Source organism: Echinops telfairi, unplaced genomic scaffold, assembly GCF_000313985.2.
Source record: "Echinops telfairi isolate 266 unplaced genomic scaffold, ASM31398v2 ScPeMD7_1;HRSCAF=3_0, whole genome shotgun sequence".
Taxonomy (NCBI): domain Eukaryota; kingdom Metazoa; phylum Chordata; class Mammalia; order Afrosoricida; family Tenrecidae; genus Echinops; species Echinops telfairi.
This window is the reverse complement of record NW_022103896.1, coordinates 19740266-19753707: the sequence shown is the minus strand read 5'-3', so window position 1 is coordinate 19753707 and position 13442 is coordinate 19740266. Positions and strand designations below refer to the sequence as shown.

Here is a 13442-nt window from a genome sequence, read left to right as displayed (position 1 = left end):
AGCTGATACCAAGGGCTCAAGTAGAAAGAAAATGTTTCAAGATGATGATGGCAACGAATGTACAAATGTGCTTGGCACAATGGATGGATGTATGGATTGTGATAAGAATTGTATGAGCCCCCAATAAAATGATTAAAAAAAAAAAAGAATGTGTATCTCCAGGTAGTGAGATTATAGGTAATTTTTTGTTTCTTCTTTGAACTTTCCTTTGTTGTTTTTTCCCTTGCAAATGCATGTATCATTTATATAATGAAAGTAGCACCCTTTTGGGGGGGGGGGCTGCAAGCAATGTGTGAAACAACTTGCATATAAATTGTTGAATAGACATATAATTAGCTCTGTAAACTTTCACCCCAACCGCAGTACATTTTTATTAAAGGATAAAGATACCTGAAGGGAAAAAAAATGAGGAGTTACTCTAATCAGAATATTTGTAATTCTCACCAAGTATCTACTAGCCCTCTTTGTTAATACCCATATACTGCCTTCATTATATCATCTTGGATTTTTGTCTAATGTGATTGTTTCTTCTAAGTCTTTTGATCGTGTTATTTTTTAAAATTTTATTTTATTGGGAGCTCCCACAGCTCCCATCACAACCCATACAGACATGTCTTGTCAAACACATCTCCACATATGTTGTCATCATCTTCCTCAAAACACCTGCCCTCTACTTGAGCCCCAGGCATCAACACCTTCTTTTTCCCCTTCCCCCCTCCCCCACATCCCCCTAACAATTTATAATTTTTTTTTCATATTTTACACTGACTGCTGTCCCATTTCCCCCACGCTTCTGCGGTCCATCCCCTGAGATGGGGGCCACACGCCAATCACTGTGATCAGTTCCCCCCCAACTACCCATCACCCCACCCTCCTAGCATCACCTCTCCCCTCCTCAGTCCCAAGGGGTTCACCTGCCCTGGACTCCCCACGCCTTGAGCCCCCATCTGTATAATTAGTAAGATAGAATTGGAGTCATGGCAGTGGGGGTGGGGAAGAAGCATCAAAAACCAGAGGAAGGCGGCGAGTCAATCCCATTAGCAGCGAGTAGCACCTTTTTTCACAAATTGAAAGTTCCCTCTGAAAACGTAGTGCTGTAGACAAAGCACTATTCATATGAGTCAGTAGCTATCGTTTTCCTAGATCTTAGGACTAGACTTCCAGGAGATGATAATCTAACAAATATAAAAATAATTGTTCGCTCAAAGACGCTCATATATCGCAATCTATAATGTTATAGGAGTCCCTGGGCGGCAAAATGTTTACGTGCAAGACCAGTAGCTGAAAGGTCAGCGTCTCTAACATGCCTGGTGGTGCTAATCCGCCCCCAGATGTCTCAACAATAGGCTTGAACACCTGCTTCCGAAGGGCACAGCCTAGGACACTCAACCAAGCAGCTCTACTCTGCATGTGGGGTCACCCTGAGTCTGAATCGACTGGATGGCAACCAACAACTGCAACGGAGACAATATGCTGCTGTTGTGGGTGTCCATGAGTGGATTCTGACTGATGGTCTGTCTTCTGTGGAGCCACTGGGTTGGTTCAAAGCACCAACCTTTCATTTGGCAGCTGAGCGCTTCACTGTTGTGCCACCAGGACTCCGTGTAAGAAAGTCTAATGAAGCACCCAACATTTGATTTCGGTTGTGATGGAAAAGTACAGTTCTAAATGAGATAGATAGAAAATAGGGTGGAGGGGTATTCTGACACAGAACATAGCATAAGGGAACAAACACGCACCAACATGCTGGGTCGCCTCCTCGAGTAAGAAATAGATCAGCCCGAGTAGCTCAAAGGTGTCTAAAAAGATGCTTGGTGAGGAGGCAGACAATTGGCCAGATTGGTGAATGACTAATTGTTCAAACTCAGTTCCTTTCAAGAGCAAAAGAGGGTGTCCTTAATAGCTTAGTATGAGTCCCTAGATGGGACAAATGGTGAACCCACTTGGCTGCTAACCTCAAGGTTTAAGGTTTGAGGTCACTCAGAGATCACAGGTGAAGGGTCTGGCAATTAACTCCTCCCAAAACCTACCATTGGAACGTATGGAGCACAAATCGTAAAACACAGGAGGTCACGGTGAACTGAAGCCACCTGCCCCACACTCACTCCAGTCCCCCCTCTCTCATGCTGCTGCACGCCTTTGTGCTCCTCCTTTCTATACCTTGACCAGGGATTTGAGTTTCTGCCATCTTTCCTTGGAACTCTCTTTGCTTTACCATCCTCCTCTGGGAACTAGCCCCTTGTCAGTCTCTGGGTCTCAAATTAGACATCACCTCCCCAGGAAAGTATATAGTGGTCCCAGTAAGTCTGGATTAAATACCTTCCTTTGGTTGTCCCATAGGAACCTGTACTTCGCCTATCAAAGCAAGTATAACATTTAATTATAATTATCTATATATCTGTCTAGTGCATCCTCTACATTTTGAGTCTCATAAGTGCCAGAACATTTTATCCTCAACAGTTAGCAAAAACGCTTTGCACATATAGGTATGCAAACAAATAATTGCTAATGAATTAATGTGTAGCACCAGAAGTAGAGACAATTATTCCAAATGTGGTCTAAACAATACAGAATGGGAGACTATCATTTCCTATATATTTTTAACCTACTCCTCTTTTAATAAAAGCTAACATTATTTTCTTTGGAAAAAGAAACCTCTCACTGTAAATTTAATGTCATCTTAAACCTCAAAACATTCACTATTTGAATCTGCCACTTCTCTCTTAAACTCTCTTCTCTATCTTTGTCTCTGTCTCTTACACACACACACACACACACACACACACACAATAATTTGCAATAGCCATTGAGGGCCCACATATAAGACATTTTATATCTAATCTCTGCAACAGCCCTCACCCTGCACATACCAACCCAAAACGAAACTCACAGCCATCAAGTCAATTCGGACCCTATAGGAGTGGGACCCTATAGGACAGGGACCCTATAGAGTGACCCTATAGGACAGGGACCCTATAGAACTGCCCCATAGAAAGCCTCTTCTTTCTCCCAAGGAGCAGCTGGTGGTTTCAAACTGCTGGTGTTGCAGATAGTAGGCCCATTACACCACCAGGGTTCCCTTATCCTGCAAACAGAAAGTCAAAATAGGCTTCAACCTACCGATTGGTTTTAGGCTGCTAATCCTGAAGATTTTCTCTGAGTAAATGTTATCAGTATATGACGTCTTTGTGGATGACACTGAGGTTGACTGAAACCAGAGTGTTGGCCGAGCCCTACAGCTTACCACTAAAAACATTAACCATCTGTTAATCAGCCCCACTTGAGTAAATTCATCAATCCAGCCCACACACACCCTTCTATGAAGAAATCACAAGGTCTGGGATAAATGTCTTCCTGAAATCAAGGTTTTGAACAGATTCATATTTATCAAGCATCACTAGTTCCAGATGCTTTCGTAAACATTATTTGAGTTTAAACCTTCCAACACTTATTATGCATATCTCATAGATAATGAAACCACCCCTCAGAGAGGGGTCACACACTAGGGAATGCCAGCACAGGAACTTGAGCCCAGGATAGGGGCTGCCAAGTCCACAGCCACTGCCGGACATTATTCTCGGGTCTCAACTCCCTGCCATTGAGTCAATGCTGATTCATAGCAACCACCTGTGGGCTTCTAAGACCGTAACTGTTGACGAGAGTAGAAAGCCCAGCCACTCTCCCTCGGAGCTGCTGGTGGTTTCAAACTGCCAACCATGCGGATCACAGCCCAATGCTTGATGAATCCTCTCAAAACATGTGCACCATTTGACTTCTGCCGATCATCACCTACTGCTTGCTCTCAACTATCTGCCGAATTAATTAATTCTTGACTGAAGAGTCATAACTTGAAGTTCATAACAACCCAAAGGGTCCCAGCAGTACACTTGCATGAACCCATGAACCAATCAGAGTTTGTGGAAGGGATTATGTGCACGCTATTGTTCTGAGAAGAGCAATAGTCCTCAAAGTCTTATAAGGCCCATGAGTCCAAATACTTGCAGAGCCTCTTGAAACTTAATAACTTCTATGGAGCCCTGGTGGTGCACAGGGTGTCACATGGGTTGTCATTGACTCAACAGTACCCAACACAGAGAACTTAACCATCAATCACCTCTTCGGTCTAGACTTTCACGATGTACACATTTCTCTTTTTAGAAGATTAGAGTTGGATTTCTCCATCTCCACGCTTCTATGTATTTGTCCCTTCCAGAAACACCAGGGCTCTCTTCCACTGGTCCATCCAAAGGCCTTGGGTGCCTTGTCTGGGCCCATTGTCCAGGCCTCTGTACCCTTTTTCCAGGTCAGGTTCCAACCTGGAAAGACTCCTTTACCTCCACAAAGTTAAAAGAAGCAAAACTGCAAAGGGACTTTTCTATAGTCCTTTCTTGTCCCAGGCCAGGCTAGGGTAGATGCAGGTAACAATAGAACTCAGCCAGGTGAGATTATGGGTTGGTAGACCTAGAGACTTGGGGGATTACCTCAAATACCCAGAAACTCTGAATTCTTTGTTTCATCAGCGGACCTTACTTAAGTACGTGCCTTTGCCTGCTCCCCAGAGTTGACCTCTGTTTTTTTTTCTTTACCATAGTGCATTATAGATAACCCTTTCCAGAGCTGCTTTTGTCTCTTTGTCATCTAATTCAGTCCTTGAACATAATACCTATTCAGTTGATTGCACGAGGATTATTTGCACATCCCAGTTGGGGCCATGCACGCACTATATCAGGCTCCCCCAAAGAATTGATCCCTGTCCTCAAGGAGTTTACAGACCAAGCAGGGACAGTCAAGTAAATACACAGTAAGGAATGATAAGTGCTCGGATAGACGGAAATGTAGGATATCCTGGGAGAATGTGCGAGGATTACTGTGCACATCCAGTAGTATGCACAGCAAATGGGCTCGGTAGCTTTCAGGAAAAGATGGCACTCAGCTAATGCTTTAAAGACAAAGACTAGATGGAGATTTTTAGAAGTTGAAGGAAGGAAGCTCGTGTTTAATGAAGAGTTCAATCTGCCTTTACTATTGTACTGTACTCACTGCCAGCACATCGCACTGACTCTCAGTAAGCGTACAGGGCAGGACAGAACCGCCCCTGTGCGCTCCTGAGACTGTAATGTTTTAGGGAGTAGAAAACCTCACCTTCCTCCCAAGGAGTTACTGGTAGTTTTGAACTGCTGACCTTGTAGTTAACAGCCAAACGGGTAACCCAGTATGCCACCAAAGCTCCCCTTTACTGTACCTTTACAGTTCTGTGCCTTTATTGTGCCCATATGTGCATCTGTCACATAAATTGTACCAGGAGAATGTGTAGGGGAGAGAGGAACTGAAGAAGGAAGGAAGAGGGTAGCCCTGGAGAACCTGTGTACAGTAGAGTGAATCACAAATTTAAGGAGCCCCTGAGGACCTCAAAAGAGAACTGCTGGTCAGATCTGCATTGTAGAATCACCACTTCCACATAGTTTGGTGACTAGATAGGGGGTGGGGATGGGCAGCATTGGCCTCAAATAAGCCTCTTGGGAAGTTGGGACAAACATCAAATTTGAGGCACTCCTAGCTAAACTCAAATGGTGGCTGGGGAGATGGAGTCACAGAGAAGTGTATGGGCTGTACGAAGCAGGTGGAGTAGCTAGGAGCTGGTGGCTGAGTCCCTGTCATGAATGAAAGACTGAGAACCATCTCGTATGGTTCTGTTCTGTCCAGCTAGGACACCTGAGGGTGCCATTGGAGCAGTGGAGGATAGAGGACGAACAGACCTAAGAGAAAGAAGAGACGAACGAAGCTTTGACTACATGATTTTAATGTTCTTTGTGGGACAGCAAAGTGGAGATGCTAGGTACAGAGGGCTAGCATTGAGGCGAATGGTGCAACCTGTTCACGTGCTCAGCTGTGCACAGAGGGCGAGGCTCAAGTCCACTCAGGGTGCCTCGGAAGAAAGACCTGGTGATCTACTTCTCCAGAGTCCACTCCTGGAATGCCTGTGGAGCACAGTTCTACTTAGAGAGACAACGGATGGCAATTGGTTGGTGGGTTCATCAGATATTTATTGAGCGTCTGTTTCCCCCCTTAAGCGGCTGTCTTGGTTTTCTCCTCCTCTTGAGAACCAAACTTCCTGAAAGAGCAGGCAATGCTTCATGGTCCTCATTATCCTTCGTGTCCAGCACGCTGGTGTCCAAGGTCATTCTGAAGCTCCACCTTTGTCAGGGCTGACAGAGGGCAAGGCGCTGCATAGGGTTTCCGGTGACTGCTATTTGGAAGTATATTCCCAAACCCACTGTCTTTGAGCCCACCCTGCAGGATAGAGTGGTTTCCAAAGCTGTAAGTCATCGCAGGAGCAGAAAGTAGCCCCTTTCGTCTGTGGAGTCAAGCTGCCGACTTTCAACTGCACTTAGCAAGTTGATGCACAATCAAGTAGGCCACCAGTGCTTCTTATTTGGAAATGTGTAGCCAGGCCTTTCTTCTGAGGTGCCTCCACGTGAACTTGGACCTTTCCGTTAGCAGCAGGTGTGCTAACTCACTTGCGCCACACAAGGACTCTGGACCTGGCTACTTTGGTCGCCGTCTGATGAACAAAAGTGTGGGAAGCTCCAGTCCTCCACAGAGCTGGGTGTGTGGTCAGTATGCAAACACAGAACGAACTGTCCGGGCCGTCAAAAGGCTGTTGTTTCATTGCTTATCAGGGAGAAACTGCTCTGCCCTTAACCCGTTCACATGAAACAAGACTTGGAAGACCCGCAAGTCTTGGAGCCCTTTGGCCCCAGCACTCATGCACCTTTAGACAGGCTTCGCCCACTTCCGTTTCCAACATTCCCCTGGCCTCTCTTTGCCAGGGAGGGCTCCAAAAGTCCCCATCAAAAGAACCCAGAATCCCTTCCGGCCCAGCGCCCCTCTATTCTTATCCCAAACTAGCCAGACTCATTGGAAAACCTCGTTCAAACAGAAAGTACAAAGGCCAAGGGGTGGCTGTCGCCTGCCACCATGGCCTGTCAATCCACACCTTCCCCTTGGAGGGTCAGACAGCTCTCCCTCTACCGGGGGCATGGTCCTAGTTCCTCGGTAGATGACGTAAGGTTCCCGAGAGCAATATTGAAACAGATAGCTCTAAACACGCATGCATGCACTCATGCACACACACCACACCACATATACTACCTGTCCTTCTTGCAATGGACGCGATGAGTAACCCACAAGAAGCGGAGCTGCCCCACTCCCCCTGGAGCACAGGGCTCTCCATTCTAGACACACCAAAGGCACCCCTTTGCCAGAATGGGGGCAGAGACCTGTCCACTGTCCCCTTTGCTGCATCTACAGACTCCTGTTCCAGAAACGAAATGCATGTTTACACTTTACCGGCGGGGGGTGGGGTAGGGGTAGGGGCGCTGGAAGTGAGTTAGGCTCCCTCTCTGACCCGCCTGTAAGTTGCTACAGCTGGGTGTATGGGATCCCAATCTAACAGACCCTCCCACCACCCCCCACCCCACCCCCGGCAAGGCTCGGGGCTCTGCTGACCCAACTGCTGCTGTGACCCCGATCCTAACTAAGCAGTGGAGTGGGGGAAGGAGAGGCGCCTACCGTACCCCATGGGCGAGGCGGGCCATGCTGCCGTCGTCTCTGTGCCTGCTGGCCAAGGCGACCTGTGAGCTCTGCCCGGTCTGTGGCTCGACACTCCTCTTATTTACACTGGGCCGTTTGCTTTGGGGATTTCTCCAAAGCAGATGGGGAGGGTGGGGGGCGCTGTCCCCGGGGACAATGATTCCAGCGGGAGCTGGCCTTTGACAAGACACCAACATGACCTTTGACTAAAATGGCTTTGGAGAAGGAAAGTGTCCGGAGGCTGAAGACACAGGCGGCCACGGCAGCCGTGCCTGTTCCCACCCCCCACAGAGCCAAGTTAATTTTTCACCCCCTAACTTTTCAAAGAGTCTCTGTGCGGTGGTGGTGGCCATTGTGATCCCCGCAGCCAAGCTGTGCACACTCAGGGGCCACCAGGGCCCACGCATTGTGGCGCATGCCTCCAGCGCCCCTTCGGATTATTTTATCACTTTGGGTCTAGCATCCATTACAGTTTACAAAGGCCTCATCACATTGGCCCTTCTGAGAGTGCCAGGCACATGCCCCTCTTACTAACCCATCTTAGCAAATAAAGAATCTGCCATTCAAGAGAAGTTCAGATGTGGCCTATCAGCTCAACCAGAGAGGGAGGTGTGGGTCTTCTCAGTCCACGTCACCTTGTCCTTAGGTTTGAACCCGTCAGTGCAGCCCCGGTGTCAATCCACCTTGTCGAAGACCTTTCCCTTTTCAACTGCCTGGGCTTTACCAGGCAGGATGTCCCTCCCCAGGAGCTGGTGGGGGTGTCCTGACAACATATACAAAGAACGTGAGGCAAAGTCGCACTGTTCTGGCCTCGAAGGAGCAGTTCGACTGTACTTATTCCAAGTCAGCCTTGTCTGTTCTTTTTTTTTTTTTTAAATCATTTTATTGGGGGCTCATACAACTCTTATCACAATCCATACATACATCAGTTGTGTGAAGCACATTTGTACTCTCATTGCCCTCATCATTCTCAAAATATTTGCTCTCCACTTAAGCCCCTGGCATCAGCTCCTCATTTCCCCCTCCCTGCCTGCTCCCCACTCCCTCATGAACCCTTGATAATTTATAAATTATTATTATTTTGTCATGTCTAACACTGTCCGACGTCTCCCTTCACCCACTTCTCTGTTGTCCATCCCCCAGGGAGGTGGTCACCTGTAGGCTCGTCTGTTCTTTGAGCAGTCCGTGGGACTCTCAGGTTCTTCTGCAGCACCATCGCTGGAACGCACCAATTCTCCTTCGGCCTTCCTTGTTCAACACCCAACTCGCGAGAGTTGCATAGGAGGTGATAGAAATACCGTGGCCTGAGCCAGGCGCCCCGTAGTCCTCAAAGGAACACCTATGCTTTTCAACACTTTAAAGAGGTCTTGTGCCGCAGATTGACCCAAGACAATGATTTTGATATGTATCTTTCCTTGTACCTTTTTCTCTTGACTCATTTTTTTGTTTCTGAGTACTCCAGGTGCTGATGCTCTAAAGCAAAGGAGAAGGAGCTGGGGGGTGTGGCAGGGGAGCGGGGAGCTGTAACACGAATGCCACACAAGGAGTCAGCATCCCAGACTTTAATGTGGCGAGGGCGAATATGGAGTTCTGCAGAGATGGGCAAGGGGCAGCCCTCTCTTTTTTTTCAGCTTACAGAAGAGGACGGAGATGCTAGTCATGCTCCAGTGGGAGGAGTCAGCCAGTTGAAGAGGAGGCAGGACGTCACCAACACAGGCATACCACGCACAAGCCCTCTGAGAGCACGGTGCGTTCAGCGAGCAGAAAATAGCTTAAATAGCTTGGTGGGGAGTGAGGGAGCCTGTCTCAAGAGGAAGGTGTAAGTCTAGGCTCTGACCTGCCTGGTAGATCGCTCTAGGTAATTTGGACCTCATCCTGAAGTGCCAAAGGGGATCATATGTGGCACTGCCATATAAGCTCATAGGAACAGGATTCAGGAGTTGAGTGTGTTGTTCTTAAAGGAGCCCTCGTGCCACACTCCAGGTGGAAGAGAAGGAGATGCCTGCTCCCATAAGGACTGACAATCTCGGAAAACTAACGAGCGGCTCTACATCAGCCTAGACGGGTCATTAAGACTTGGGCTGGACGCGATGACAGCGAGTATATTGTTCTACAACAAGGAGAGAGAAAACAAAGAACAGCAAAGAGGTCCTAGGTTGGTGCTTTGGGTCATTAACTTCGTCAGAGAGATGCTGTTATTCTTACTACTAAAGAACCGGGAGTGTTACACTTCACCTCACTAATGCTTAGTCTTCTCGTCACGGATATGGGGGTTATGATAGATATTGTGAGGCTTAGGAGTCTTTGGTTGGTACAAATGATTCACTTGCTCAACTGTTAACCACAAGATTTGTAAATTTGAGTCCATCCTAACGTCCCTCAAAAGCAAGACGTGACAATCAGTTTTGAAAAATCATCCATTGAAAATGTTTCTTAAAATAAGTAGACGATTAAATGGCATGATATGTGAAGTATATCCCAACTAAAAACATAATAATGAATGAAAAAGGAACCTCCCTGGCGCACATGGGGTCGCCATGAGTCAACCCCAGCTGATGTCACCTGGAAGGAGAATGTGAGGATTCGATGAACTCTTGCAGGCACAGTTTGAGTATTTCGTCAGGCCTATGTGGTTGTGGTGAGGGGCAGCCAGTGGGTTCTGACCCACAGCAACGCTATGTACGGTCCTGTGTGTGTGAGCTGCACAACCACTCTTATGTTGAGCCCACTGTTGCAACCCCTGTGTCAATCCCTCTCGCTGAGGGTCTTTCTCTCTCTGTGGACCCTCCCCTTTACCAGGCCTAGTGGCCTTCTCCAGGGACTGGTCTCTCCTGATGACAAGTTCAAAGTGTTTTAGGTTAAGTTTAGCCATTCTCACTTCCAAGGAGCATTCGGGCTGCACTTCTTCAAACACAGCAGTGTTTGTTCTGCTGGCAGGTCCCTGACATGTTGACTGTTCTCCCTCTATTTAGAGTGCACAACGCCATGTGTTGGGTCAGCTGCGCTGGCGTCTTCAAAGTGGCATCTTTGCTTCCGTGCTCTTGAAAGAGACCTTTTGCAATGAGTTTGCCCAGGGAATACATCGTTTGATTTCTCTGACTGCTCTGGGCATTGGTTGTGGATCCAAATCAAAATGAAATCCTTGACAGTTTCAATAGTTTCTCTATTGATCATGATGTTGCTTATTGGTCCAATTGCGAGTCTTGTTTTCTGTACACTGAGATGTAATCCATACTGACTACTTTGGGTTTTTTCAATAAGTGCTTCAAGACTTTTGTCTTTTGGCTCGCAAAGTTGTGTCATCTCCATGTGACAGGTTGTGAATGAACCTTGCTCTAATCCTGATGCCACCTTCTTCCTCAGCTCGCACAACTTCTCATATTTGCTTAGCATACAGATTGAATACTATGGTGAAAGGGCACTACCATTTCCTGATTTTAAAACATGCAGGATGCCCTTGTTCTATTTAAACACATGCCTTTGGTCTATGTACAGGCTCTACCTTAATGCAATCAAGTGTTCTAGAAGTCCCACTCCTCCTAATGTAATCCATAATTTGTTAGGATACACACAGTCGAATGAATGTCTTTGTAAGTCCCCAGTGAAGAGTAGTTATTATTGGGCTGGCTCTGTGAACTACTCATTGGGTTGTTAACTACAAGGTCAGCAGTTCAATCCCACCAGACACTCCAAGGGAGAAAAATGAGGCAATCTGCACTTATAAAAAATTATAGTCTCAGAAACCCTAGGGATCAGTTCTACTCTGTCCTATCCAGGATCTCCATGATTCAGAATCCACTTGATAGCAGCAGGTGGCAGTGGTAGATCATTGGTTTGTGTTTCTTTACTCACCTAAGAGCCAGAATTGGCTTGCTGGCAACAGGTTTTGCTTTTGACTCACCTAAAGCAGGGTGAGTCATAGTAGGCCTACTGATCTTCCTCTATGAAGATGACAGTCAAGACAATGCACGGCAGAAGTCGGACTCCATTAGCATGTATGGACACCTTGAGTCGGAATCCACTCATGTGGTTTTACTGCTGTTGCTATTATTATATTTTAAGGTGCATTTATGTATGCTGTGCCTGCCGTGGAGTCACAAAATGTCCCCTTCTCTTTAGGTTCTCCTATGCTTTTCTTTCCTGGTGGATTCTGGCTCGCTGATTCATTAGAGGTTTGTCTCTTCTACATCTTGTCTTTCAACTCCTTTACCTCAACCTATTATGCCCTGTCCTACCACTACCACACCATACAGGATTTCTGCTACTGAGACAGCTTCGCACATCATGGGCACTGGCATGGCAATCTGTTAGCTCTACTGCCTTGCCTGGGCACCTCACAGCAATTCTGGCAATTGTCGCTGGCTAGCCCAGCTCTCCAGTCATACACCATCACCCTCCCCGCCTCCTCAGAATCCTGATCCCCCTCCCACCGGCTTTCTTCCAGCAAACCACCTCCTGTCCCCAACAAAGGATGCCAGTGCTCCCAGGAAAGACCTTGCCTTACTTCTGGCCCTGCACTAGAAGATTGATCGCCATGCTTAACTCCTCTCTCCTGCCCCGGCCACTCTGCCTGCTGTGTGCTATGCATTCCCGCCCTCCCCAGGACCTCTGGTACATGATCCTTTCATCAGCCTTCCTCCTTCCCTTCAATTTCGTCTCTCCTACTCCATTGGTTCAGGTAGTGAGTAGTACATTTCTATAGCAACAGTAACTTGCCAGATAGCATCCAGAATACCCCACGGAGGTGAGGAGAGTGAGACTTCATCTGACGTCCTTTGGACATGTTATCAGGAGAGGCCAGTCCCTGGAAGAAGATAGCACACTTTGAAAAGCACAAGGTCGGCTTGATCAAACCCCAGCAGACGTGCTACACCCTTCTCGCCATCGATTTTGGATCTCTTGTTGTTCCTTTGTCCTGGGGTTTGTTGACTCTCCCTTCCTTTCCCCACCTCCCCCTCTCCCATGCCCCCACAGAACTGTCTGTCCCATTGTGTTCTCCTCGGGATGGTTTATCCTGCTTATCTTATATAGATAGACATGGGGGAGGGGGGAGAAAAGTCTATAAATAGTTCCAGGTCGGTCTGCTGACCTTAAGAATGTTTTCTGATAGAGTCTGATGAGCTGCCAAGCCCCGCCCCACCCAAGTCTTTTTTTGGGATTCCTCCCGGACTTTGTTGTTTTGCTGCCCTATTGCACTCCCTTTGAGGCATACCAGGCACAGTTTCCGCACTCTGTCTCCAGTGTTGTCCCCCATAGTGCTGTGGGTCAGTGAGGGATGCTGTGTCTCGTGGTGTGGCTGGTCCTACGGTCCTCTCTGTGCATTGGCTGCTCCAAGCGGGAATGTTGTCCTCGGAGCGTAGTGGGCCAGGATCCAATCCACTTTCTCTCTTTCCCTGTTAGTTTGCTCCCATGTGGTCTGGGCAGATCAACTACTCTCCCCAAGCTGTCTCTTCAGTGCTGTCCTCTGTATGCATTCTTCTGGAGAGGGGGGTCCACGTAGCTGGGGTTGCCCACCCCCACGGGGGGCACGAACAACAGAAACGTGGGTGAAGGGCGCCTTTACAACCCCACGAGGTGTGTGTTACTATCTTCCATTTGACGGTGTAAGATATGAAAATAATAATAATTTCTAACTTATTAAGGGCTCGCGAAGGTGGGAGGTTGGGAGAGAGAGGGAAAAAAAGAGGAGCTAATAGCAAGCACTCCGGTAGAAAGACAATGCTTTGAAAAGGATGATGACAACATGTGTACACATGTGCAGGGTGCAATCGATGTATGGATTGTTATAAGAGCCCCCAATAAAATTTATTTTTTATGATTAAAAGATCATTTTATACTTAAAAAAAAAA

At 47.3% G+C, this 13442-nt stretch overlaps 1 protein-coding gene across 1 annotated transcript in view; it reads right to left on the bottom strand.

Moving 5' to 3' along the window:
• Positions 1-7626, bottom strand: part of ENPP2 (ectonucleotide pyrophosphatase/phosphodiesterase 2) — a 131633-nt gene extending 124007 nt beyond the window's left edge. The window contains exon 1 of the mRNA XM_045287464.1: positions 7578-7626. Within this exon, the coding sequence (XP_045143399.1) occupies positions 7578-7598 (21 nt within the window). The 5' untranslated portion in view covers positions 7599-7626. The remainder of the gene's footprint in view (positions 1-7577) is intronic.
• Between the last annotated feature and the right edge of the window lie 5816 nt (positions 7627-13442).